General features: G+C 43.3%; 1 protein-coding gene across 1 annotated transcript; it reads right to left on the bottom strand.

Moving 5' to 3' along the window:
• Positions 1-395: 395 nt before the first annotated feature.
• On the bottom strand, positions 396-27,820 carry SEC11C (SEC11 homolog C, signal peptidase complex subunit). The gene is made up of 8 exons (XM_081942959.1): positions 27,614-27,820; positions 24,891-24,976; positions 22,097-22,146; positions 13,714-13,823; positions 11,380-11,529; positions 9,664-9,783; positions 7,109-7,166; positions 396-6,180 (listed from the first exon to the last, which is right to left on the bottom strand). The coding sequence occupies exons 3-8, from the start codon at positions 22,136-22,138 to the stop codon at positions 6,127-6,129; spliced, it is 534 nt and encodes a 177-aa protein (XP_081799085.1). The 5' UTR covers positions 22,139-22,146; positions 24,891-24,976; positions 27,614-27,820; the 3' UTR covers positions 396-6,126.

The raw sequence follows: 27,820 nt of genomic DNA, 5'->3' as shown, positions 1-27,820 counted from the left end.
TTAAAAGTACACAAGTGTTTCATGATTTTTAGGGTTTCTCCCTCACTTTTTCTAATTTTATTGTTTTCCCTTCTTTTTTAGTCTCTCTTAGCACGGCTTCACTTTTTAGGTATATAAAATACTTAACAGTTTATATAAAATGCATTTTCTTCTTTATCAATGTTCTTTGGATTGCTTGTATTCTTACTTGCGCTAATTGAATGTTTAACTGCATTGATTTAAAATATAATAAAATCGCTACCTTTCAAAAGACCACAGTAATAAGAAAAGGCCCAATTGTTATTGGCAACATTCCCATGTGAGAAAACAACGTATGTTTTGCACAACTTGCTTTTTTGAAACAATCCTCAACATTAACTACAGAAATGTAACCACAGAAAAGAAGTAGAATCCAGTTAAGTTATAAAACCAAGACACCAATGTTTTAATGATATTATTGCATAACATGATAAAACAAAGAGAGATGGATGGGTGGGCATCACATTTATTAGTACAGCTCAAGAATTGACAACTTGTTTTTCACTTTACTCTTTGTGGGTCTTTTCATAGAAATCTGGAAAGCCTTTCAAACAATTTACTTTAAAAAAAAAACAGACGAAAGAACTGACACATTTATTACCGTAAAATTGCAAGACAGAAGTTAAACAAACTACCCAGATTATTCACATTTTTAAAGTGATTTCCCTAAGGCCACAAAAGGAATTTAAAAGGCCAAGAATAAAGTTGGAAGAGCAAGCGTTGGGCATTTAAACTAGAATGCGATCTTGGGTAGAAATTGTACACTACAAATTCTATTTCCCAGCCCCATCTGAGTAGAGCTATAGCAATTACAAAGGATCATGCCAACAGCATAGATATAATAGAAGATTTCAGCTCAAACTTTTCCCTATTTGCTTGTTCCAATATTAGAATTTATACATAGCTCAGGGTTCAACTGTTAAGGTTCCTGGTGAACTGAGCTTGGTAGTTTTCTTATGGACAATTCAATACCAGGATAGGATGTATATGTATCCCTGGTGCATATGGCACTAATGCACTGCACTGATGATGTTACCCAGCATACTAATGACATGTCTGCAAGAATACCCTCTAACACCAAGAACTCAAAAGGACTGTAGAGAATAAAGATGACTTTGATGGAGATGTGCAAGTTCCATTGCCAGGACAATGAACAGTAAAACGTATTTTAAGTCCACAACAGGCAGATAATATTCAGAAGAGACTCAGAGAGAAAACTTTCCAATTCTCTGAACTGTTAAAGTGGGAAGAAAAGGTTTAACATAAATAGCCTTCCCGGTTTTTTTGGCAGTCTGGTTTGGTCGCTCTCAGGGGTTAGCAATCCGTGACTCTGGAGCCGCATGTGGTGCTTTCATCCCTTTCATCCCTCGGCTGCGGCTCCGTTGCTCAAAAATATGCGTCACAACTGCCAATTTGAGACAGCTTTCAGCACCCGACTTATTGAGCTTCCCCCCCCCCCCGTAGGCCAACAATGGATAAATCCAAGAAAAGAAAAAAATTCAGAAGAAAACAGAACCTTTATTTCAAATACATATGCTAGTTTTGCGGGCGCTCAGAAAATAGTCAGGCACGGAAAGGGTTTTGTGTTTTCTTTTCTGTGGGAAACGGGTCCAAATGGCTCTTAAGAGTGCTTAAGGTTGCCGACCCCTGGTCTATCTAGTGGACAAGTGTCTTGCATCATTCATGTACTCTCAGCAGTCCCATTCTTATTTCAAGGCAGTCTAAATCCTATAACAAGGAAATGTTTTTCTCCTTTTTTTCAATGCTTAGGGAAGCAGCAATTTCGGGCAAAGCACAGGACTATACTTCATTATAATAGAGCTCCTTTGGGCTGATCTTCATACAGTACATCCAAACGGCATCATCAAATAGTTAATGATTACCAATCCGTCACATTATGCTAAACTATGGTTCTATGAACTGTCATTGACTGACTGCAATCCTGGCTTCACAGTACACATGACCAAAATCAAAGATACGTTTTAATGTTGTGATGTGTGAACCCAGCCAGTGATCAGACTTTCCCTACTGCCAATTTTATTTGCTTATAGCATTTAGCGGTTAAGCAATCCACGGTGAAGTGAACATTGGGCCTCTGCAGCATTGCAGCTACAAAACGCCACTTCAGGGTCTACACGAAGCGTTTATTTTCCGATGACTGCCAACAGAGATAAAGGTTTCCCCTTTCCAGTCGTGTCTGACTCCAGGGGTGCTGCTCATCTCTGTTTCTTAGCTGAGAGACGGTGTTGTCCGAAGAAAATTTCTGTGGTCACGTGGCCAGCATGACTATATGCCATGGTGCACGGAACACTGTTACCTTCCCACCGAAGTGGTACCTATTTATCTACTTCCATTTGCATGCTTTCGAACTGCTAGGTGGGCAGAAGCTGGGGCAAGCAACGGGAGTTCACCCATCACGTTGGCGCCAGCAATGGGATTCAATTTTTTTTACTACCGGTTCTGTGGGCGAGGCTTGGTGGGCGTGGCAGGGGAAAGATACTGCAAAATCTACACTCCCTCCCCCACTCCAGGAGAAGGTTAGGGCAAAACCCCCATTTCTTCCCGATCAGCTGGGACTCGGGAGGCAGAGGATAGATGAGGGAGGGGCCAGTCAGAGGTTGTATTTACCGGTTCTCCGAACTACTCAAAATTTCCGCTACCGGTTCTCCAGAACTGGTCAGAACCTGCCGAATACCACCTCTGTGTGGCGCTCAAGCCTCGAACCCGGGCTGTCAGCTTTCCAGCTGACAAGCTCAGCTTTTTTAACCGCTGAGCCATTGTGCCTACCAATAGAATTGGATGACTACTAATTCTACTGGTGGACTCCCAAAAGAAGAGTTTATTTGTAGTTGAACCGTGGGATCCTTGGTGCTCTCTAAGCTTGGTTGTTTTCTTGCGCTCGTTTCCTTACCAAACCAGGCAACATTATCAGTGCTAGAAGGGAGCAAAGTTGCAAGAAAACAATGAAGCTCAGAGAGTACCAAGGATCTCAGAGTTTCCTATAACTACATGGTAACTCTAGAGGTCAAATGTACAATCTGGGAAAAGATGCAGCTACTTTGAAAAGTCAAATTGGAGTTATGTTCATGTCCCGGCATATACTCCAGAACATCTTTTTGCTTCTGAGTCTGAAACTATTACACTACTAAGCCTTAATGAATAGTTTCCCCTTCTTGACACAGCTGGATTCATTGTTGGTCAAACTCTGAGCTTAGTTGGTTTGCCTGACATTGTGAGAAACTGAGGTGACTCCCTCATATTCTATCAATTTTTTAAAAAGCAGTAGCCACACCAGACAAATGGGGAAAATTGCATACTTTGCTTGTTGATTATATGCTGTGAAATCTAAGCTACGGTTGCAAATTCTGTAAACCTGTCGCTTTTATTACAGGCTATTCACAAATCCATGAAGGTTTAAACTATTGACATCTAGGAAAAAATGAAACAGGACATAACTGGCACCAAAAAGCGGGTGTGAAATATATTGTATCAGGTGTGTAGGCATCATGTGCTTTCTAATATTTTACTGAACAAGGGAACTCCTCTATAAATACTAAATTTAAAAAACTGCAAAGGATAGCATTTCTTTTTTTAAAAAAATCATCCTGCTTACTTTTTACAGCAGTGTTTCTCCCCCTCAGCAAAATTAGGATGTGGGGGTTTCAACTTCCAGAATTTAAGCTACCTGGGGAATTCTGGAATTTGAAAGTCCACACATCCTAATGTGGCTGAATTTGAGAAACATTCTTCTATAGCTTTCTTAGGCTGCAAATCCAAATCAACAGAACACTTGGGACTGACTGATGATTAAGGGAACTTAGCAGAAGCATACAGTTAGTCCTTGATTTACAACCACTCGCTTAGCGACGGTTGGACATTACAATGGAACTAGAAAAAAGTGACTTATGTCTGTTTTTCACACTTAACAACTGTTGCAGCATCTGCTTAACAACTGTGGTAGGCAAGATATAGTAAAATGGGGCAAAACTCATTTAACAATTGTCTTGCTTAGCAACAGATATTTGGGGCTCAGTTGTGGTTGCAAATTGAGGACTATCTTATGTTTTCCCTCAAACTAGGGTAGACACTCCAGAAGACAGGCTTAAGATACAGAAGGATCTTGACAAACTTGAACATTGGGCACTATCTAACAAAATGAAATTCAATGGTGAAAAGAGTAAGGTTCTACATTTAGGCAAGAAAAACGAAATGCACAGATACAGTATAGGTGGTACCTTGCTCAATAGTAGTAACTGTGAGAGGGATCTTGGAGTCCTAGTGGAGAACCATTTAAATATGAGCCAGCAGTGTGCAGCAGCTGCCAAGAAAGCCTGCATCAACAGAGGGATAGAATCAAGATCACGTGAAGTGTTAATACCACTTTATAATGTCTTGTTAAGGCCACACTTGGAATACTGCATTCAGTTTTGGTCACCACGATGTAGAAAAGATGTGGAGACTCTAGAAAGAGTGCAGAGAAGAGCAACAAAGATGATTAGGGGACTGGAGACTAAAACATATGAAGAACGGTTGCAGAAACTGAGTATGTCTAGTTTAATGAAAAGAAGGACTAGGGGAGACATGATAGCAGTATTCCAATATCTCAGGGGTTGCCACAAAGAAGAGGGAGTCAAACTATTCTCCAAGGCACCTGAGGGTAGAACAAGAAGCAATGGGTGGAAACTAATCAAGGAGAGAAGCAACTTAGAACTGAGGAGAAATTTCCTGACAGTTAGAACAATTAATCAGTGGAACAGCTTGCCTCCAGAAGTTGTGAATGCCCCAACACTGGAAGTCTTTAAGAAGATGTTGGATAGCCATTTGTCTGAAACGGTATAGGGTTTCCTGCCTAGGCAGGGGGTCGGACTAGAAGGCCTCCAAGGTCCCTTTCAACTCTGCTATTGTATTGCATTGTATTGTATTGTATTGTAAGTTACAGTGATGCTGAACGAGGAGACTTAAGACCAGTCCTCAAAGTTCCATCTGTAACAGTATTCCCCCGGTCACATGATCATGTTTTAGGGACTTGACAAACTTCTCGCAGTTATGTTGCAGCATCTCACAGCCACTTGATTGCCATTTGCAACCTTCATGGCTGGCTTCTGACAAAGTCACTGGGGAAGCCCGCAGGAAGTTGAAAATGGCGATCATGTGATGTCATTGCTTGATGAATGCGTGAGATTTGCTTAACAACCCCAACTGCACAACTGCCATTGGTTAAGTTGGCATAGTCATGTAATGCCACGCTTTACAACTGTGTTACTTAGTGGCAGAGTTGCCAGTCCCAATTAGTTTTGTTAAGCAAGGACTACCTGTATAAGTGCAAGGCACTAAACTCAGATGTCATTGTGGGTCTTGACTTTCAAACTGGTTTGATGAAGCAATACAACTAGAAGAACGCCACTCTTACAGAAAGGTGTATCTTACAACCTTAATCTAAACTACAGTTTTCAATTCTTCGTTAGAAGCATTTGTCTGTTTTGGTGAAATCATTTGCAAGAAGGGACTTTTTAACAAATCATCAGTCACTGTTTGAACTGCTGCCCAAGGGGGGTGGGGGTGGGAGGTGGGAATAATTTGAAGGTGGGTACAAATTGGATCGGTCAAGAGGTTCCTTGTATGGAAGGTGTAATAAAAACTAGAATTCTCAGTATAGTCAAGATTCACGGCTATGAAACTATTCTCCAAAATATTTTCAAAATATGCAAATCCATTTTTGTCACTAGTGACAAAAAGTGAACACATAGTAGAAATTAAAGCAATTATTTGCTAACAAACCGCCAAGAGAATCTTGCCTTCCCTAACCTGGTTTTAGACCATAATTCATGAAATCTCCACCCAAGATGTCCACGAGACATTTTTGGCTGAACATTTGGGGAGTTGAAGCGGGTTGGGGAAGATGGACATAATAAAAAAAAATACGTGACTCAATGAAGGTAACTGGGCTGCCCACGGTTAAGATTGTAACATGAAGAGGAACAAAGCAAAATAAAATATGGTTTGAACATGTCACATAAAATTATCTGCAGACAAGGGGACGTTTCAAATATATTAGTATCTCTTCATATAATTACGCTGACAAGTTGTCCGAGGCAATTCCAGATTCTTTTATGATTCCCGTTTCAGAAGTACATATGCCCCCATGACAGCTAAGAGAGCGTACTGTGAAAAAAACAAACACATGGAATATTAATGCGTGTGGGCACCACGTTCCATAGCAAATCTCATAAACTAAATTTGTTTTTGAGGAACGCTATTTGCAACTTTTCCTGCCGGCTTCTCCAGCAAGTCGATGGGGAAGCCAGCGGAGAAGGTAGCAAATCACTGGTCTCCCCCATCTAGTCCCATCGTCCTACACTTATGCCATGCCTAATCATTCATACACACCCTGACTTGCTCTATATCCCCACGTAACGTCCCTGATCTGTACAGTGCCGCTTGTGCACCCTCCTGTACCCTCCACAACCTTTTCGTTTTGCATACCCTCTGACCTGCATGACACCTCTTGTACATGCTTGACACCATTGTCTACCCATGCCACATCTCCCATGCACCCTCCCTGATCTGTGCCTCTTATACACCCCATCATATCTTCTCCGACCCTCACAAGCATCTCACAAGCCCCATCTCTGACCAACAGTGTCTCTTATGCACGTCCTCACACCTCCCATGATCTGCACCTCCCACCCACCGCCCCAACTCTTGTGCACCCTGCATTCTTGGGCATCCTCTACAATCCACACCTTTTACATCCTCAATGAGCTACTGACTCACACACACCCTTCAGTAAACTAGCTTCAAATTGCTGACAATGTGCAAAACTGGCTATGTTCTCCTCAAATCTATTGGTTTAATTATTAAATTAATATACATCCTGACTCCTAACATCCCTTTTGGGGAGTTGACTCCAGAGGGGTTGAAAATACGACTCCCATAATTCTCAGCCCCAAAGAGAAAACTATGTGAATTGTAAATGTGAAGCCAGAGGACAAAACTTATTAGATAGTATTTTCTCCTCTTGTCTAAACAACAATGTTCATTCTAAATATAAAAATCATTTTATTAGATTCTCAGCTAAATCTGCACCCACCTTAAATTTTGGATAATCATTCATGATTATGGTCACCATTCCAACGTATGGCAAAAACCTAATTAGGAGAAATTAAAGATAGTTGGCTTATTAATCAATACAGTTATTGACTAAAAATTGGTGAACAGTAAATGCCAGGCATTATTGTTTTAATATGTTAGCAACTGAATCTACATCCTGTCTCTCCGTATGAATAGTATCAAGGTTGCAACTATTAAATATAATATACAGTACTATGGTAACACATAATCACAAAGAGTTTAAAAAATACGCAAGCTAAAAATGTTTCTTTAGTAAACCTCTTAAAACACTGAAAGCTACAAATGCTGCTGCCTCCATGAAGCCACACTTAGACCTTGACTTACAACCGGTGTGATGCTTAATGACTGCAGGGTTTGCTTAACAACTGTAGCGTTCGCTTAGCAACATGGTGATTTGCTTAATAACTGTCAGGGGGGGAAAAGAGCACCTGAAGGCCAGAGAAGAAATAATGGATGGAAACTGACCAAGGAGAGATTCAACCTAGAAATAAGGAGGAACTTTCTGACAGTGAGAACATTCAACCCATGGAACAGAAGTTGCCTTCGGAAGTTGTGGGAGCTTCATCACTGGAAGCTTTCGAGAAGAGACTGGACTGCCACCTGTCAGAAATGGTGTAGGGCAGTGATGGCGAACCTTTTTCACCTTGGCCCAATGCGCAAACCGGAAGTCTATTCCCAAACTTCCGGTTTGCGCGTTAGGTTGTTTTTTGCCTCCCGGAGGCTTCCCTGAAGAGAGCAAAAAACACCCGAAAATAAAGGCCGAAATCAGGTGGCCAGGGCGCATATGCACGCTGGAGCTGGCAGGGAAACGCCTCGTGTGCCCTAAGAAATGGCTCCGCATGCCACCCGTGGCGCACGTGCCATAGGTTTGCCATCATGGGTATAGGGTCTCCTGCTTGGGTGGCGGGATGGCAAGATGATCTACAAGGTTCCTTCCAACTCTGTTAATCTGTTAATGTGAAGATCCACATTATGACCATCATAACTTACAACTGTAACAGGAGGCTCCATTACAGGCAGGTTGTAATTTGAAGACTACCCATAAGACTGTATTACTAGCGCTGTTGAATCCAGCCAAGGCCCATCTTAATTCACCATTTTGTTACACCAGATATTTCTTTTGCCATTATGCCCCTGCAAACTGCATTTAGAAGCCCCTTCCTATTTCCTCATTGTCTTCTCCCAAGTGCCAAACTGATTTGAAGCAGATGAACTTTTTGAAGATCTGCCAAGATCTGGAAGGCGCTGCTACTTGCTATGATTCTCCCTCAAGCTTGACGTGACTGCTAGGAACTCCTGGACATGCCCAAATATATACAGTATATAGATATATATATTTGGAAACAGAATGGAGGCTATTACACTCTTTCTGGATTTGTTTTAAGTTCCCAATTGAGACTTCAGGTCTTGGATTTCCTAACTCTTTTTCATCTAGAAGTTCTGTTACTTGCTATAGACATCCAAATAATAATTTAAACCAGGGGTATCAAACTGGCGGCCCAAGGGCTGGATTAGTCACGGGTGGGCCCTGCCCACCTCAGCTCTGTAAAGGGGGAAAATGTCACATGATGCCAATATGATGCGGTGAGTTGGACACCCATGATTTAAACCAAAGTTAGGCTGACAGGTTATTTCCAGCTCAAAATGCTACCAATTTACAGACAATCCTTGTTGTCAAAAGGGACTCCCGGCAGTGGTGAAATTCAAAAAATGTTTGCTACCAGTTCTGTGGGCGTGGCTTGGTGGACCTGGCTTAGTGGTCATGTGACCGGGTGGGTGTAGCTGCACAACTGACTCACGCACAATGCATAAGCAGCTGGACTTCACACAAAATGGCTCCTGCAACAAGCAGAAAGCTTACAATCAGGAACAGCTAATTGTCACACAGCTGATTGGTAGAAAAAAAACGCTTAAAAAGTTTTTAAAAAGTTCCGATTGCCTGGCCCAGCTGATTGACACACAGCTGATCGGTAGGGAAAAAAACGCTTTAAAAAATTTACAAAAAGTTCCGAGGATTGCCTGGCACAGCTAATTGTCACACAGCTGATCGGTAGTAAAAACACGCTAAAAATGTTTTTAAAAGTTCCGAGGATTGCCTGGCACAGCTGATTGATAGTAAAAAAAAAACCGCTTAAAAAGTTTTTAAAAAGTTCCGAGGATTGCCTGGCCCAGCTGATTGTCACACAGCTGATCGTCAGAACTTTTTTTTTTAAACTTGTTTTAGCATTTTCTTTACTACCAGTTTGGGGGAACGGTAGCATTTTTTACTACCAGTTCAGGGCAACTGGCCCGAACCGGTAACATTTCACCCCTGACTCCCAGTGCCCTTCCAAATAATGTTGAGGATTGTATGTGGCACCAAAGCCTCTGGTGACTCATCCTGAAATAAATGTATTTTCCAAATCAGATCACGATGCTAGCAGGGGAAAGACAAGGAGAGAATGCCATTTGGGTAAGTCACTGATATTCCGGCGTTCGCAAGAGAGGCTGCTTGCATAATCCAAGTTTACTTACCCTCGTGCTCTGCCTACGACGTCCTTCTTTTCTAGCCAGTTCTGTCCTTCTTTGTACAAACCTCTGTCATCGACTTCATTATTATCGCCCTTGGTCAAAAATTTGATGTTGCCATTTTCCCTGCAAGCAAGCAACGGGACAGGGAACGGATTAGCACCTTGTTGATAGCAATCTTTGAAAAGGCTTCCAAACCACCCGAAGGTAGGATCAAGTGATAAGATAGCAATAGGTACATATTGTCCTTCCTGTATTTTAATAAAGGTCCAGGTGTTTTAGGACTCCTGCTATCAGAACTAAGCAAGTATTTGGCTCTCCCCAGTGCCCACTACAGGTAGTCCTCAAGTTACGACTACAATTGAGCCCAGAATTTCTGTTGCTACATGAGACATTTGTTAAGTGAGTTTTTGCCCCATTTTACTAACTTTCTGGACACCTTCGTTAAGTGAATCACTGCAGTTGATAAGGTAGTAACTCGGTTGTTAAATGAATCTGCCTTCCCCACTGACTTTCTTGTTCAGATGGTCGCAAAAGAGGATCACATGACCCTGGGACGTCAGAAATTGGATCACGTGATCAGGGGGATGCTGCAAAAGTCGTAACTGTGGGAAATGGTCGTAAGTCACTTTTTTTCAGTGCCACTGTAACTTTGACAGTGGGGAATTAATGTTCCCACCATCCGGTCCTTTAATCCTTCCATTCCTAGTCAGAGCTGAAGCAGCTTTTTGGATGAGAAGCGAAACGTTTTCAAAGAAAAACCAGAAAAACCAGTTGCCGCTTGAAAAAAAGCACCTTTGGGTTAAATTCCAATGAATTCAACATTCATTCTTGCCTTCCAACCCTGCTGACCTTCTGTAAGAACCTAAAGACTTACCGTATTTTTCAGAGTATAAGGCACACCAAGGTTTTGAAGAGGCAAATTTAAAAAAAAAAGTTTTTGCACTCTGCAAACCTCCCCAAAACGGCCCTTTTTTTCCAAAAAGGGCATGAATAGCCTTTAGGAGGCTTGTACAGGCTCCTGGGGGTGGAGTAGGGGGAAAAACGAGCAAAAACGGCCCCATTTTCTGTCAGAAAAAGGCATGGATAACCTTTAGGAGGCTTGCAGAGTTCTCCTGGGGGGGGGGGCAAAATTGAGCAAAAAACGGCCCGCTTTTTGCTCATTTCTGCCCTCCCCAGCTCCCAGGAGCTCTCTGAAAGCCTCTTAAAAGCTATGCATGGCTATTTTGGTGAAGGGGCAGGGTTTCGGGAGGCAAAAAAATGCTGTATTCAGTGTATAAGACACACCCAGATTTTCAGGCTCTTTTGTGAGGGAAAAAGGTGCGTCTTATACTCCAAAAAATATGTTAACTCTGCCAGTTGGCTTGGGACTCCAAAGGAGGAGCTTCATGTCGGAGGTGGCTGATAGATTAACATCAGATCCCGCGTCCCACCCCTGCTCATCCTACCCCTTCCCTTCCCATCTTTTAGCTAGTGTATTTTGCATTTTTAATATTTTTGTAGCATTTTATTCCCGTAGTTTTATATTTCTTTAATGTTGTAAGCCACCCAGAGTTACCTAAACTAAATAAAGAAATTCATTTTATTCCTGATTCTGCTCATGTCTTCATCTTAATGCCACCCACTAATTGGAATCCAACTCTGAAAACCCTCGGCTACTCAACACAGGCCTTTCTCTGAACTGTTTTTATCGACTTTTATATTTTGTGCGACTATCATTACTTTTCGTGAACTTTAATCACTCTGTGCACGATGGGAATATCTCTTCCTTCGACTTTGAAAACCACTATTTCTCCGGCCCTGATGGGGTCATCTCGGAAATTTGTCAAGAACAAGAGGTCTCCTCTGTGGAAGGCTGGTTCCATACTACCACTAGAAAAGGAAAAGAGAAGGATTTTTACAATTGACACAATCATCATCTTTTAATGACCCCACAATCCCTTGTGGGGTGGAGTCTGGGCTACTGAATGGAGCTGACCAAATGCCCTTCCTGTCACCAATGCGGAGTTATATTCAGCAAATATATTGTCATTGTGCCCAGAGAGAGAAATATCTGCCTCTACCTAGGATTGAACTCACAACCTCCTGATTGTGAGTCGAGAGCTCCACTTCTAGGCCGCCGCACCACTTATTACAATTAACATAATGATTAACAAAAAATAAATAAGCCCAGGACATTTGATGTGGTTTTGTGTTACAAGGTCTAAAATGTTTCAAATAGATTTAAATGAATCAAACTATCTCAACAAAGAAATGTTGTAAGCTTTTATCTAAAGCAATGGTTCTCAACCTGTGGGCCGGGACCCCTTTGGGGGGTCGAACGATAATTTCACAGGGGTCGCCTAAGACTGTTGGAAAACACATATTTTTGAAAAAATACAGAAAACATAAAATAATCTTATGGTTGGGGGTCACCACAACAAGAGGAACTGTATTAAAAGATCACAGAATTAGGAAGGTTGAGACCCACTGATCTAAAGGTTTCCTCTGTCCAGTCATTTCTGACTCTCGGGAGCGGTGCTCATCTCTGTTTTTTAGCCAGCATAGTTCAAAGACACTTCCGTGGTTATGTGGCCAGGATGATTATATGCCGAGGCGCCAGTAGTGGGTTCCTACTGGTTCGGACCGGTTCAGCTGAACTGGTAGTGATTTGGCGGCCTGGGTCGTGGGAAAATGCAGCGACCGAGGCCCACCACGCCCCGAACCAGTTCTCTTGTTTTTGGCTTCTGCACATGTGCAGAACAATTGTAATTGTACTGCTCATGCACGCACAGCGCACATCAAGTGTGTGCGCTGCATGCCCACGAGTGAACCGGCAGTAGTGGCTGCCGGAGCCCACCCCTGCGAGGCGCACAAAAAGCTGTTACCTTCCATCCAAGTGATACCTATTTATGTACTCGCATTTTCATGCTTTCAAGCTGCTAGGTGGGCAGGAATTGGGGCACGTAACGGGAGCTCACTCTGTTGCACAGTGCTTGGGCCTTGAACTTGGGCTGTCAGCTTTCAGCTGACAACCTCAGTGTCTTTAATCGATAAGCCATCACGTCCCCCTAAAATGTTTACCCACTGGAGCCCAACGTCATAGTATCATTATAGGAAAAGTTCAATAAATGCTTATTTTAGTAGTAGGGAATACATGTAGAACTGGATTAAGCTGTTGGGTTCTTGAGTGTTCTCTTAGTTTGGTCACTTTCAACCAACATCAATGATGATGTCATCCAAGCTTGTAATGAAATATCTGCAGAAAAGCAACTAAGTTTGAAAATCCAATAATACTTATTTTTAACCTGTGTAAATTAGGGCAGTGATGGTGAACCTATGGCACGCGGGCCACAGGTGGCACGCGGAGCCATTTGTCAGGGCATGCGAGGCGCTGCCCTGTCAGCTGGCCAGCGCACATGCGCACGCTGGCCAGCTGAGTTCACCCTTTTTAAAAGCCATTTTTCACCCTCCCCAGGCTCCAGAGGCTTTATAGGAGCCTGGGGAGGGCTCCCTGAAGCCTCCGGAGCTCAAAAAAACAGCCCTACGGGCAAACCGGAAGTTCAGGAACACACTTCGGGTTTGCTCGGAGGGTCGTTTTGAGCGCTCCGAAGGCTTCAGGGAAGCCTCTGGACGGTCCCTGAAGCCTCCGGAGGGCCTCCGGGGGGGCAGGGGAGGCTCTTTTCGCCCTCCCCAGGCTCCTATAAAGCCTCTGGAGCCTGGGAAGGGCAAAAACAGCATGTAAAAATTGGGGGGGGGGAATCGCGCATTGTGTGCGCATGCGCACTGGGGGGTCACACGTTGCATTATGGGTGCGGCACACCCGCACATGACCCCCCCGCGCTCCCCCCACTTGTGGCACGCGAGCCAAAAAAGATTCGCCATCGCTGACCTAGTCAAATTTCGTAACACAGCTTATCCTAGATGGAATTTACTAAAAACAAGGGGACATATTAAAGCAATAATGGTTATAAAAACCACAACCTCCCAGTCACTCTCTCTTTCCCTATTCCCAATTTGGGACAGGAAGGAGACAAAAACTACCCCAGCAAACAAATTCTTCATAAAGAGACATACCTGAGCACAACTACAATTGGACTCTCGCTCCCGGTGATAACAATAAGGCCTTTCCATATCATTAGGGCCGAAGACACGATCATGGCAAAATTTAAAACTTGATAATAGAGCTACAAGAAAAGGAAGAGCGAAATGAAAAGAACAAATCTCATATATAGGATCTTTGATCAGATAATCACCATTGTGGCTGTACTGTACTCGTTTTCGGATTTTACAGGATGCACCGCTGAACATCTCCAAATTTAAATATTAGGCAAAAATTAAATTTTCACCCACACAACACCAACAAAAGACCTTAATAACTTTAAATAAAAGGAACTTCAACTAAAATATTAAAGAACATTAATTGGGATATGAAAAGTAGATCCAGCAGATGTAAATGTGCTTTAAGAACAGGGAAGCTGGTTTTATCGGGGATTTTGCTCTTTCAGGTTTCTAATGGCTCTGTAAATCAAAAGAACATGTTTTTTTTGCAACAATCGTAATTAGAATTGATCAGAAAAAAAACCCTGCATTGTTCATAGATAAAGGTTTCCCAAGTCCAGTCATGTCTGACTCTAGTGATGGCTAACCTTTTTGTCTTCGCGTGTCGAAAGCGTGTGTGCCCACACACATAATGCAATGTGCATGCAACACCCCCCTGCGCATGTGCAAGTAACCCCCTGAGCTCCCCCCCCCCATGACACCTCCCCTACGCCCTGTTTTGGGCCTAGCAGCCCTCCCTGAAGCCCTCTGGGACCAAAAACAGGGTTTTCCCACCTCCCAATCATGCGCACATGAACCCGCCCTTGCGCATGCGCATACATCTCCTGCATGCGTGGCAGAGGCCCAAAAATCATCTGGCCAGTGGGAGGTGCGTGCGCAGTGGATCTGAGCTGGGGTGACGGCTCGCGGAGAGTATTTCATGTGACATCTGTGCCACATGTGCCATAGGTTTGCCATCTCAGCTCTAGGGAATGGTGCGAATCTCAATTTCTTAGCCAAGGGAGACAGCCTTGTCTGAAGAATTTTCCATGGTCGTCTGGTCAGCATGACTATATGCCGAGGTGCACAGAATGCGGTTACATTCCCACTGAAGTGGTACCTATTTATCTACTCACTATAATGCACCCATAGAAAGCAGAACTCTGAGACAGGTCAATTCCTCAAAGAACAATGTTATCGGATACATCATATTAGCACAACTGATGAAAATCGACTCTGAAAGTTCGTATGGTTTTCACCTAATTAAAGAGAAAAATTTTCTCCTTTCCCCAAGTCATCGGTCACATGGTCCAATAGAGGTGTTGGCCGGTTACTTGGCTACTTCGCTCCTACTCTCCCAACCACTTGTTGGAATGACCTTGGTTCCCACAGGAAAACCTTTTGTTTTGACTGCAAAACCCCAGTTAACTATTTCCCTCTCCCTCCCATCTAGTGGCATCCCTGAAGCCTCAAAGATGACCCCAGCCAGGTTCGCTTCGGGGTTGATCCTGGCATTTGCATGCTTTTAAACTGCTAGGTGGGCAGGAGCTGGGGCAAGTAACAGGGGCTCGCCCCATCACACGATGCTCGGGTCTTGAACATGGGCTGTCAGCTTTCCAGCTGACAAGCTCAGCATCTTTCATATGCTTTAAGCAGTTACCCCTGACTGCCTCAACAGAACAAAGAGCAAGGGGTTGAGTGACAAAGTGTTTCACGAAGAACAGAGACATAAACAGATAGATCGTTTTTTACAATCTTTACATTCATTCGGCACCTGTTTCTTTCCCCCGAATAGTCACTCTTCCCATGATTCTGCATATGTGTAATGAAGGCAACGGTATGGCAGGTATGCGGGTGAAGTAGGGCAATCAAAAACTGGTCAACAAGAAAAACAGCACACAAACCCTGGAGAGCCACAATGTAGATCAACACATGGGAAAAACACAACATTAAGCCTTTCTTGTCTGCATGGGGTAGCACTGCAAAGCTCCATGGCAAGAGGTGGCCCAGTTTTACATTTGTTTAAACAAATAAATAAATTGCTAATAAGGGAAACAGATTTATTGCCTCCCGGTACTAGCCCAGCAGAAAACTAAATTTATAGTTTTATTCTACCTCCTGGCAGATATTTTAATTGGGTATTTTTAGGGTATTTAAATATTGCTTTTAACTACTTTACTGCAGATTTATTTATTTATTTATTTATTTTATTGAACTTATTAGTCGCCCCCTCTCCCCACAGGGACTCGGGGCGACGTACAGAGCAATAATCAAGATAGCACCATATATCGTGCAGAGGAGGTAAAAATAAGTCCATAAATAAGCATACTTACAAAATTTAAAACCCCCAAAAATATGTACAGTACAGATATGTACAGTTTCTTATTGCCTCCTCTTTGTGTTTGTATTTTCTATTTATTGATGTGTTTTTATTTGACTGTACACCGCCCCGAGTCCCTTTGGGGAGAGGGGGCGGTATAAAAATCTAAATAAAAGTAAAGTAAAGTAAAAGTAAAGCAGATCCATTGATGCACAATAGAAATAGCACTTAGACTTATATACCGCTTCAAGTGCTTTACAGCCCTCTCTAAGCGGTTTACAGAGTCAGCCTATTTCCCCCAACAATCTGGGTTCTCATTTTACCCACCTTAGAAGGTTGGAAGGCTGAGTCAACCTTGAGCCTGGTGGGATTCAAACTGCCAAATTGCAGGCAGCCGGCAGTCAGCAGAAGTAGCCTGCAGTACTGCCCTCTAACCACTGCGCCACAATGGCTCTTAAAGGTAAAGGTTCCCCTCGCACATATGTGCTAGTTGTTCCCGACTCTAGGGCGCGGTGCTCATCTCCGTTTCAAAGCCGAAGAGCCAGCGCTGTCCGAAGACGTCTCCGTGGTCATGTGGCCGGCATGACTAAACGCCCAAGGCACACGGTGCGCTGTTACCTTCCCACCAAAGGTGGTCTCTATTTTTCTACTTTCATTTTTACATGCTTTAGAACTGTTAGGTTGGCAGAAGCTGGGACAAGTAACGGGAGCTCAGGGGTTCGAACCGTCGACCTTTCTGATCTTAACCACTGAGCTACCGTGTCCCTTCACTATGGCTCTTATCAACTTGTTAAAAGGCTGCTTAACACTAGCTCATGCCACGTATTTGTACCCACCTATAAACAGGTTCACAATCCTCACCAGAAGTAGCTTCCTGGCGTGACAGAGACCTTCGTAGGGTTAGATGTACTACAACTAGAAGTGCTTTATTCACACTACTTAATTACCAACAGAAAGAATACATGTAGCTTAGGACTGGAGTCCTTGGCGCTCTCTGAACTCGGTGGTTTGCTTGCAGATATATAGTACAGGTAGTCCTCGATTTACAACAGTTCATTTAGTGACCGTTCAAAGTTACAAAAACACTTTTTTCACACTCACAACAGTGATGGGATTCAAAAGTTTTTACTACCAGTTCTGTGGGCATGGCTTGGTGGGTGTGACAGGGAATGGTTACTGCAAAATCCGCATCCCCTCCCAATCAGCTGGGACTCGGGAGGCAGAGAATAGATGGGGGCGGGGCCAGTCAAAGGTGGTATTTACCGGTTCTCCGAACTACTCAAAACTTCCACCACTGGTTCTCCAGAACTTGTCAGAACCTGCTGAAAACCACCTCTGGTCCCCATGGTCCTTGTGAACATAATCGGTGTGCATACCTACAGCTCAGTAAAAAAAATTCTGTGAATGATACCAAAGCATCATCACGTCAGAGTTTGCTGCAATTTATTCTCTCAAACTTTATAGCTTGGTAGGACCAACGTGACACTCAGTAACAACCAGTAGCAAAGCCAAGGAAATATTCAGAAGACTGAAGATTTTTCACAACACCATGGAATTTTCTAGATACTGGTAGTCCTCAAGTTATGACCACAATTGCGACCAGCATTTTCATTGTAAGGCAGTAGATGCCAGTTGCCAAGCATCTGGTTTTTGATCACATGACCATGGGGATGCTTTGACAACAGTGGTGGGATTCAAATTTTTTTTACTACCGGTTCTGTGGGTGTGGCTTGGTGGGTGTGGTGTGGCTTGGTGGGCGTGGCTTGGTGGGCGTGGCAGGGGAAGGTTACTGCAAAATCCCCATTTCCTCCCAATCAGCTGGGACTCAGGAGGCAGAGAATAGATGGGGGCGAGGCCAGCCAGAGGTGGTATTTACCATTTCTCCGAACTACTCAAAATTTCAGTTCTCCAGAACTTGTCAGAACCTGCTGAAAACCACCTCTGACTCACAACCATTACAGTATCCCCATGGTCATGCGATCAAAATTCAGACACGTGGGCAACAGATTCATATTTATGACGGTTGCAGTGTCCCGGGGTCACGTGATCCCTTTTGTGATCTTCTGACAAGCAAAGTCAATGGGGAAGCCGGATCCACTTGACAAGCGTGTTACCAACTTAACAACTGCAGCCATTCACTTAACAACTGTGGCAAGGAAGGTCGTAAAGTGAGGCAAAACTGACTTAGCAAATGTCTCACTTAGCAACAGAAATGTTGGGCTCAATCATGATCATAACTGGAGGACTACCTGTACAACCGCAACCATCACCATAGCACACAAGTCAAGCCCCCACTCCCCCCACCCCCCAAGCCAAATGTTTTGAGTAAACCAAGAGACTCGGTTGACCAAGAAGAAAAAGAACAGAAATCATCATAAAGTAGAAGGACCATAACAGCCACTGTGTAGGACAAACAAAAGACTAGCAGAGCTCATCCATGAACGTCAATTAGCAGTCAGAAGCCACAATGAAAATTCCTAAATTTCACAGCACATGGACAGATTTAACCATAGTTTCAACTGGGAAACTGGGAACATCCTAGAGACCTGAAGGTAAAGGCTCCCCTCGCACATACATTCTGGACTCTAGAGGACGGTGCTCATTTCCGTTTCAAAGCCGAAGAGCCAGCGCTGTCCGAAGACGTCTCCGTGGTCATGTGGCCGGCATGACTAAACGCCGAAGGCGCACAGAACGCTGTTACCTTCCCACCAAAGGTGGTTCCTATTTTTCTACTTGCATTTTTACATGCTTTCGAACTGCTAGGTTGGCAGAAGCTGGGACAAATAAGCACTAGGGATTCCAACCACCGAGCTGTCAACCTTTCTGATCGACAAGCTCAGCGTCTTAGCCACTGAGCCACCGCATCCCAAGGTAAATTGCAATTCAAGGTGCTGGTTGTCCCTTTTAAAGTGGGACCAGATTATCTGAGGGACTGTCTCTTGCTGGTCACATCTACCCGACCCATCAGAGCAGGGAGGCAGGGAATGTTGCAGGTCCCATCCCCAAGGGAGATACACCTGATGGCACCCAGAAGAAGGGCCTTCTCTGTGGTGGCTCCCTCTCTCTGGAACATCATTCCCCTAGAGATTAGAATGGCCCCCACTCTAATACTCTTCCAGAAGGCTCTGAAGACCTGGTTCTGCCAGCAGGCCTAGGGAACCCAGAGCGGGATGGAGCTCATTAAATGGCTCGTGTGATCTGCTGTCACTGGGTGATTTTGTTATACTGTACTATATTAATTCATTTGATTCTTTTTGTTAGTTTTTATTGCTTTAAATGTGGGTTTTTATTCTGTAAGCCGCCTTGAATCGCCATGGGTGAATAGGCAGCCAAAACACTAGGGAATTCCTGGAAGCTTGTCACTCAGACAAATCAGCCATCAATAAACACCTTGAGATAAACCACATTTACACATCATTCAAGAGAGACAATAAAAAGGTTAAGAAGTAAACAAAAAGATCAGAGCACATTCTCTTCAACAGCCAACACCCAGATAAGCAGAGATTAGATAAAAAGAGAGAAAACAATTACCCTAATCAAGAAGCTATCACACAAACAAACAATCAAGCCGAAAACAATATCTTATCTAGGAGAAAACCACTTCCCCACCAACACTGGCAGGACAAGCTACTGCATATAAACAAAGAGCAAGCCTCGGGCTCACTTGCTTATTAACTTGAAGTGGAAATCTGTCTTGCCCAAAACAGGGCTGATTTCAGGATGTTCAGAAAGCTGTATCCATGTGCCGGGGAAGGCACGAAGTGCGCAGCCTGCCTACTTTGATCTAATGTAAGGTCATTCAATCTTTTAGAGATAAGTCAGGGGGAAGGAAAATAATGAAAGTGGATGCATTTTCCTCCAGCTTTGGCTCAAGGTACCAGCATCTGCTTAGAGCAGGGGTGTCCAAACTTGAGAACTTTAAGACTTGTGGACTTCAATTCCCAGAATTCCCCAGCCAGCATGGCTGGCTGGGGAATTCTGGGAGTTGAAGTCCACAAGTCTTAAAGTTCTCAAGTTTGGACACCCCTGGCTTAGAGTCAAAAAAAGCAAGATAGCAGATGCCGTACTGGGATGCATGTCCTTACGTCCTAACGCGGCTTCTACCGTCTCACCTTTGCACTCAGCCCTGTGAAGGCCACTGGGAGTTCTTGAAGTTGCCAAGTTTGAGAAATACCGGATTTAAATTGTTTTTGTTGTCGTTTACATTAAAAGACAAGAGTTTTTTTAAAAAAAATAAAAAGGCAAACAACATAGGATATAGACTGCAAATATGGGAGAGGGCGGGGGGGAGGGATTCTAGAAGCATCTAAAATCCGATCTTTTTCAATTTGCAGGTTTTCTGTTTCAAGACATCAAGATTTATGTAGGGCAACCTTTCTCTCTGCCTCTCATCCCACTTGAAGGAACAAAAATGACACAACAGATGCCAAAAGGAAGTTCAACATCTGCAAGATTCAGCAGGTAAAATTGTTAACACATGGAAACACTTTCCTAGTATAGCTTACAAAGATAATGCATCTTCCAAAAAAAACAGATGTTTTAATGCTCCGGGGAGGGTTTTTTTTTTGCTTGTACATGCTTTGCCAAGCACTAAAACTAACCAAATCTACAATACTTGTACTTCTGACTGAAAAATAATGGCTCTTAATTTTTTTAAAAAAATATAGAAGTCTTTCTGGCCAAGGCTGCCAATCTCAAGGTGTACATGTTTCAAAGCAGTACAGGTAGTCCTGGATTAACAGTGATAATTGAGATTGGATCTTCCATCACTAAGTGATGCGGTTGGGAAGCATGTCACATGACCTCAGTGCTTAGTGATGGAAATCCCAGTAGACCCTGTTATTGCTTAATGACTTGTATCATGGTTCATTAAGCAGGGATCTCATTGCTACTTTCTGACGGTTTCCAATGAGCAAAGTCAATGGGGAAGATGGCAGGAAGTTAAAAGTCAATGGAGAAGATGGCAGGAAGTTAAAAGTCAATGGGTGGCTCATGAGCAGTCCTGTGGTCAGCTGTAATGGCTTGGTGCAAGTGTAGCCAGATTGGAGATGACTGTTGCCACGAACAGGAAGGTGTGCAAGCTGCCCTACGTTCTGCTGGCCATCACCCCCAACTGATCTTCACCTTCTTCTTCCTCCCATTGCTGATGAGAATACCCAACCTGGCATTTTATGAAGATGCAGTCGCCCCAATCCAGCCCAGCCCTGCAGCACAAAGCTGCAGCGGCCTTAGCCCATCTTAGCACCATAAAGTCCAGCATTGTAGCTCGAAGTCCCAGCGGCAGCTGCCCTCCTCACCCCGCCCTCCACAGCCCACAACTGATCTTCACAATTTTTTTGCTTCTGCTGCTCCTGAGACCTGCCCAGCTGGGCTCTTTGTGAGGCCGCACAAGACTTTCTTTCCTTCTTCCATGCCACTGCCTCAGGAAGGGCTAGTGTGTCTCATCAAGAGTAGAAGCAACAAGATGGCAAAGGTCATCCAGGTGTCAGAGCACAGGGTGGCAAAGGTTGTGGAGTGCAAAAGGGCCAAAAAGCAGGGGTGAGGAACAATGGCCTTTTTATGATTTGTGAACTTCAACTCCCAGAATTCCTGACCCAGCCATGCTGACTCAGGAATTCTGGGAGTTGAAGTCCACAAGTCATACAAGGGCCATGCTGGCTCAAGAATTCTGGGAGTTGAAGTCCACAAGTCATACAAGGGCCATGCTAGCTCAAGAATTCTGGGAGTTGAAGTCCACAAGTCATACAAGGGCCATAGTTTCCCTTCTTTGATCTAAAGCGAAGATATGAGGGAAGCTACGGAGGTGGAGATTGTTAAAGAATACCCTGTGGTTGTAAATGCAGGTGGGCTGTCAACTGGCTGAATTCTGATCACGTGACCACAGGGGCATCCCAACAGCTGTAATTTTGAGGACTGGGGTATAAATGCCATTTGTTCAGCACTATTGTAACATCAAAGAATTACTGAATAAATGGTCATAAAGCAGAGACCATCTGTATGACATGGATTTCACTAAATCAATTCAGACTGTGGATACAAACCAGTTTCAGTCATTTCTCACAAGCCGACATAACAAAACAAACTGTACTCCTCTTTTACCTGGCGTTTGTTCATTCGCCGCAGGTCTCCAAAAATATCCATTTTGAGAGCTATAAAGAAAGAAAACAAAAGACCTTATTCTTCAACTGGAATGAGTGTGAACATGCTAAGATGTTTCTGACACAATCAATGGATGGTGCCAAGCCAAATTGTAATACACAGGGTACGAGAGTTGGCACCTCTAACAGTTATTGACTGTGTTGGTAGAAATTGCTCAGTATCATTCCACTCCAGCTATTTTATTATTTTTAGATTAAGCTAGACATAGCCTTATTTGTTACAGTAGTTTCTTCCAAGCTGCTGCCCTAGATATATTTCCTATGTCTTAAAGTTCCAGTCAACACTTCTTTGCTCTTAGTGAATCCACAGAGTGTCACCCTGTTAAGGGTTAACCAGAGTCTTCTTGGGAAGGGGAAGGCCCATCTACAGGGCTGTGCAAAGGAAATGTTTGTGCATCTGGAAGATAAAATTGCTTTAATTTGTTCCCAGTTGGATACCAAGCATGGTGGAAGCCCTGTGGAGGTGCCTAGGGTGCGGACTGCACTGGGTGCCAGTTTGCTTCTGGGTCTAAAGGGAGGTGTTGGTTGTGACTTACTAAACCCTACATGGCAACTGGGCCAGGTTATCTGTGGAATCATCTTTACCCCATTATATTAATCATCCCATTGGGTCAGGCAGGAAAAATATGTTGCAGACCCTGTCAGTTATCTGACTGATGGGGTTGAGGAAGAGAGCCTTTGTCCTGTGGCATATTATTCCCCACTCTCCTGACCTTCCGTAAAGGAGTTACCATATTTTTCGGAGTATAAGACACATCTTTTCCCTCCAAAAAAGAGTGTGAAAATCTGGGTGCATCTTATACACTGAATATAGCATTTTTGGCCTCCCAAAACTCTGCCCCCATGCATCCTGTTTTTCAGGAAAATGGACGTGCAGAGGGTTTGGGAGGCCTGCAAAGTGCTTCTGGGGGCTGGGGAGGGCAAAAACGAGTGAAAAATGGGCCGGTTTTTGCTCATTTTTGCACTCCCCAGCCCCCAGGATCACTCTACAAGCCTCCCAAAGTCTACGCATGCACTGTTTTTTGCAAAAGATCAATCTTACACGGGAAAAGACCCGAGTACAACAAGACCAGCATACCTACACCCGTGAAAATCTACAAAAACATTATATATATATATATATATATATATATATATATATATATATATATATATATATATATATATATATATATATATATATATATAATGTATATATATATACACACAGAGAGAGAGAGAGACAGAGACAGAGAGAGAGACAGAGACAGAGAGAGACAGAGAGAGACATTGTAGGAAGTGCAGGGTCTCCCTTTGAGGGTCATGGGCTGTTAAGAAATGTGAAAAATAAATAATAAAATAAAATAATTAAAATAATGAACATTTTTTTAAAAATATTAAAAAAAACACTGGCCATGCTAAATACAGAATTATTCAGTAGTTAATGGCTACCAATCTACAAGGGGCCAGACTGGAGAAAGATTTTTACAGCAGTACCTTTGGCCATTAACACATACCACTGTGAACAAGAAGTAATACTTTGTGCTCATATAACAAGCTTTATTAGTACTCTGGCTAAAAACGTGCATATTAACTCTTTGCAAGAGGAAGGAGAACAGGGACAAATTGTAATGCTCTTCTGAAGGGAAGTACATTTCATGGTGTGGAAACAATCAGAAGTTTACTATAAAGAGCCTAAAATCAGCTATTCAGCTTCGACACATAATTTTTTAAATGGATATATGAAGTCACTTTAGTTTATCCCACGAGAGGCCCCAGTGGCATATCCCAGTATTATTTTAATTGCCACCAGCTCTTTAGTTGTTTCCCAAATTTGTTGCATGGAAACACTTTTAATAAGAGGTACATGTGGCAGAAGGAGCTCAGCCAGAAGGCAACTGCTGCCTTTGCAACATATGCTAAAACAAAGTTATGGATACACACAGACTCAGAAATTAGCAACTTTTTCTAACATAAAGCTAAGCAGCCGGGGAAAAAGCTGCAGAAATCAGAATCGTGGTTTCCAAGACCTCAGATAGTGGAATGAATTTAATGCCAATGGTTGTAAAATATATGCAACTGCATATCTAAAATGCCCAGTTAATACATACCTGAATCTTTTTAATGAATTGCATCTCACAATCAACCTTACCAGGCTTCCTATGATTACACAACTTACGTGCGGTGTCTGATGTAACAGATACAAATACTAATGCCGTCCACGTATAGACTGCGAAAAAGTGTACACAGGAAGGCTTGCTTAATCCGTTACTGAACAGATGCTAACTGGCTGAATTCACAACTTGCCATAAGCAAACCACAGTAGAACGTAGTTCGCTTTTTTGTATCCAGTCAGATCTTGCAGGTTCTCAACACTGAACACTATGGCTGGGTTTACACAATGCATTTTATTTGGTGGTTAGACCAACGATCTCTTTAACTTCCATAGCTGGAAGGTTAACCTTTATTGAGGGTTTTTTTTTTTTTTTGTGGTATATAGCATGTTGTAGAAAACCAGTGTGAAAGTTTGCAAAGGAGACTGGGGGGAAAAAAAGGGGAAGAACAATCAACAAAAGGGAAAATAGTTCAGTAGCTTTTCTCACATTCTCTCTCCATTTGGTGGGCAAAAAAAATTAATAACTAAATGACAGCTTAATCTGGATTACAAGAAACTCAAGAAAAGATTCAAAACTTAATGAACATGCCAATAAGAGGAGTCTGGAGATTCCTGAAATTTTGAAAGGGAGAATCCTTACCCTAATTTCTTTAAAATTCCTGATGGATGTCTGTAGAATTGTTGCTTCCTTCACCGTGCTCTGTGGGATGGGGCCAGGTGCCCCACCTGTTTGAGAAAGGTATGAGTAAGTCCCTTGTACAAAGCAAATATGCGGTCAATTCAGTCAGCTGCTTCAGTGAGCTGCAATGGTTCCTAGAGTGAGTCTATGAGGACTCCACCTACTAGTTTCAACAGAAGAGAATATCCGTAGAGCTCAGAGTTGAATTGTGGAGATCTTGGTGCTCTCTGAGCTGAGTTGTCAACTTGCAGACATTTCATTACCCTACTAGGTCATTTCATCAAGCCAAATCCACAAATGCCAGGGGATTCACGGAAGCTTGAAATTCAGACAGATCAGTATGGAGATGAAACCCCATTTACACAGCCTTCAAAGGCACAGGGATGACACATCACCTGCGTTTTATTTTGGTCACTGAACTTTTACGTGGTACCACTTAATGCAGAGTCTTTCACGTCCCTGTGAAAAATAAATCAACTGAATTGCATTTAAAAAAAATAAATGTACATATATCTTTTGGTTTTTGACATTTTTATTAGAATATGCTTTTTTTTGGAAAGTTTTTTGTAGTTTGCTCCAGTAGTGAAATTAAACATTTTTTTACTACCGGTTCTGTGGGTGTGGCTTGATGGACGTGGCAGGGGAAGGATACTGCAAAATCTCCATTCCCTCCCGACTCTGGGGCCAGTCAGAAGTGGTATTTGCCAGTTCTCTGAACTACTCTAAATTTCCGCTACCGGTTCTCCAGAACCTGCTGAATTTCACCCCTGGTTTGCTCCCAAGAACTTCTGGGACCATGCCAGGCCAGGCTTTTCCTATGCAATCAAGTCACATGTGAGGATGGTCTTATTGTAAGCCTTCCTGATGTTCAGCAGCAACATCCAAACCTGGACCGCTAACCCGTTTGGAAGGGTAGGGATAGCACCAGAAAAACCCCTAATTATCAGGGGTGATCTATTGGGATAGAGCTAAAAGTGCTTTTTTTCAAGAGGCAACTGGATTTTCTGGTTTCTTTTTCTTTGAAGACGTTTTGCTTCTCATCCAAAAAACTTCTTTGGGGTACAACTCACTTCAGTGCCAAATTGGAATTAAGCACACCCTTGTTGGCAATGCAACATCTGCAAGCACATCCACCCAGCTCGGGAAGCACCAAGGGCTCCACACCCATTCGCTTCCCATCATCCCAGGATGATTAGGGGACTGGAGGCTAAAACGTGATGGACAGTTGCAGGTACTGGGCATGGCTAGTCTAGTGAAGAGAAGGACCAGGGGAGACATGAGAGTAGTCTTCCAATATTTAGGGGCTACCACAGGGAGGAAGGGGTCAAGCTATTTTCCAAGGCACCTGAAGGCTAGGCAAGGAATCATGGGAGCATCCCCTCTGATGGAATACTGATTTAAAAAAAAAAGTGTTAGAATGTGCGGGAGACGGATTCGCTAACAATGGCAATAAAAGAGAGGAGAAACGGAATACTATTTGATTTCGGACACATGATATAATTGGTTGGAGAATAGAAGTAAAGATCATGAAAATTAAAGTAAATTGAGAGGTGATAAAAATGTAATATACATATATAGTGATGTCATTATAATAATAGTATACTGTATAAAATAGATACACACAGAAAAGGAAAAATAATGTAAATAACTTGTATGTACATATTAGATATACCGATGCCGGAACATTGTAAAGATTGAAATTGCGTTACAAAATGAAGAAAATTGTTCGAATTTTTTTTTTTTTTAAGGAATAATGGATGGAAACTGATCGAGGAGAGATTCAACCTGGAAATAAGGAGAATTTTTCTGACAATGAGAGCAATCAACCCGTGGAACAGAAGTTGCCTTCGGAAGTTGTGGGAGCTTTATCCCTGGAAGCTTTCAAGAAGAGACTGGACTGCCTTCTGTCAAAAAACGGTGTAGGATCTCCTGCTTGGGTGGAGGGGTTGGACTAGTTGACCTACAAGGTCCCTTCCAACTCTGTTAATTTGTATCTGTATCCAGGCCTGAGGAGAGGGAGGTGCAGCTGGGGCATTGTCCTGGGGCCCATGGAGCTCAAAGGGAAGCCCATGAACGGGAACATTTTTTAAATTTTTACAAAACCATTTTTTTTCAAAAGAAAAACAATATTGGATCTACGTATGCTTCAACCTCTATACTTTTGTGTGTATAGCAAAGCCGCCCTGCAGCCTTGTTTGACATAACCTTTATTCATCTGAAACTGGGTGAACCGTTATTTATGTAATTTATTGAATTTTAATTTCATGTCTTTGTTTAGTTTTATTTCGTTTATGAATAGATTTCATATTTCCTTTCGGTTTATGGATGGTTATGAAACGTCATCTCAAAAACCTGGAGGTCAGAAACGCTGCGCATTGTAAATCTACAATTAGGACATTGTTGGCTTCAGTGTCCAGGTGTAGGTGAAGTCTTGTTCCAGCACTTAACAATCCTCTTGGCGCCCCTGTCTGCGTCTGTATCCCCAGCCAAGTATCCCATGGACCGCTGCCCATCCCGTCCCAAAGACGCCCACCTAAGACAGGCTGAGTTCAGGGCAGGCAGGACAAGCCGGGAGAGCTCAGGCCAGGCTTCCCCCAAAAGGAGGCAGATCTCCCACCATCACCACCGGCTCAAAGCACCCCCGATCCTTCCATCATCCCCAGCCAGCCACCTGCTCCGCTCACCTTTCTCCCCCTCCTCTTCTTCCTCCTCCACCTGCAACAAGGCTCGGAACTTCTACTCGGTGCCCCAAGCCCAAGACGGCACCAGCCCCGCTTCCCCGCCTCCTGATCCGGCCAGCAGCTGTCGAGCAGGTGCCACCGCCGCGGACGTCGCGCTTGCCGCCTTCCGCGCCTCTCAAAGCCTATTCCCATTCCCCGGGGCTGCTCAGA

The sequence above is a fragment of the Natrix helvetica genome, assembly GCF_964273705.1.
Source record: "Natrix helvetica genome assembly, chromosome: 2".
Lineage (NCBI taxonomy): Eukaryota > Metazoa > Chordata > Lepidosauria > Squamata > Natricidae > Natrix > Natrix helvetica.
The sequence above is the reverse complement of the archived record's forward strand: the minus strand, read 5'-3'. Positions and strand labels throughout refer to the sequence as shown.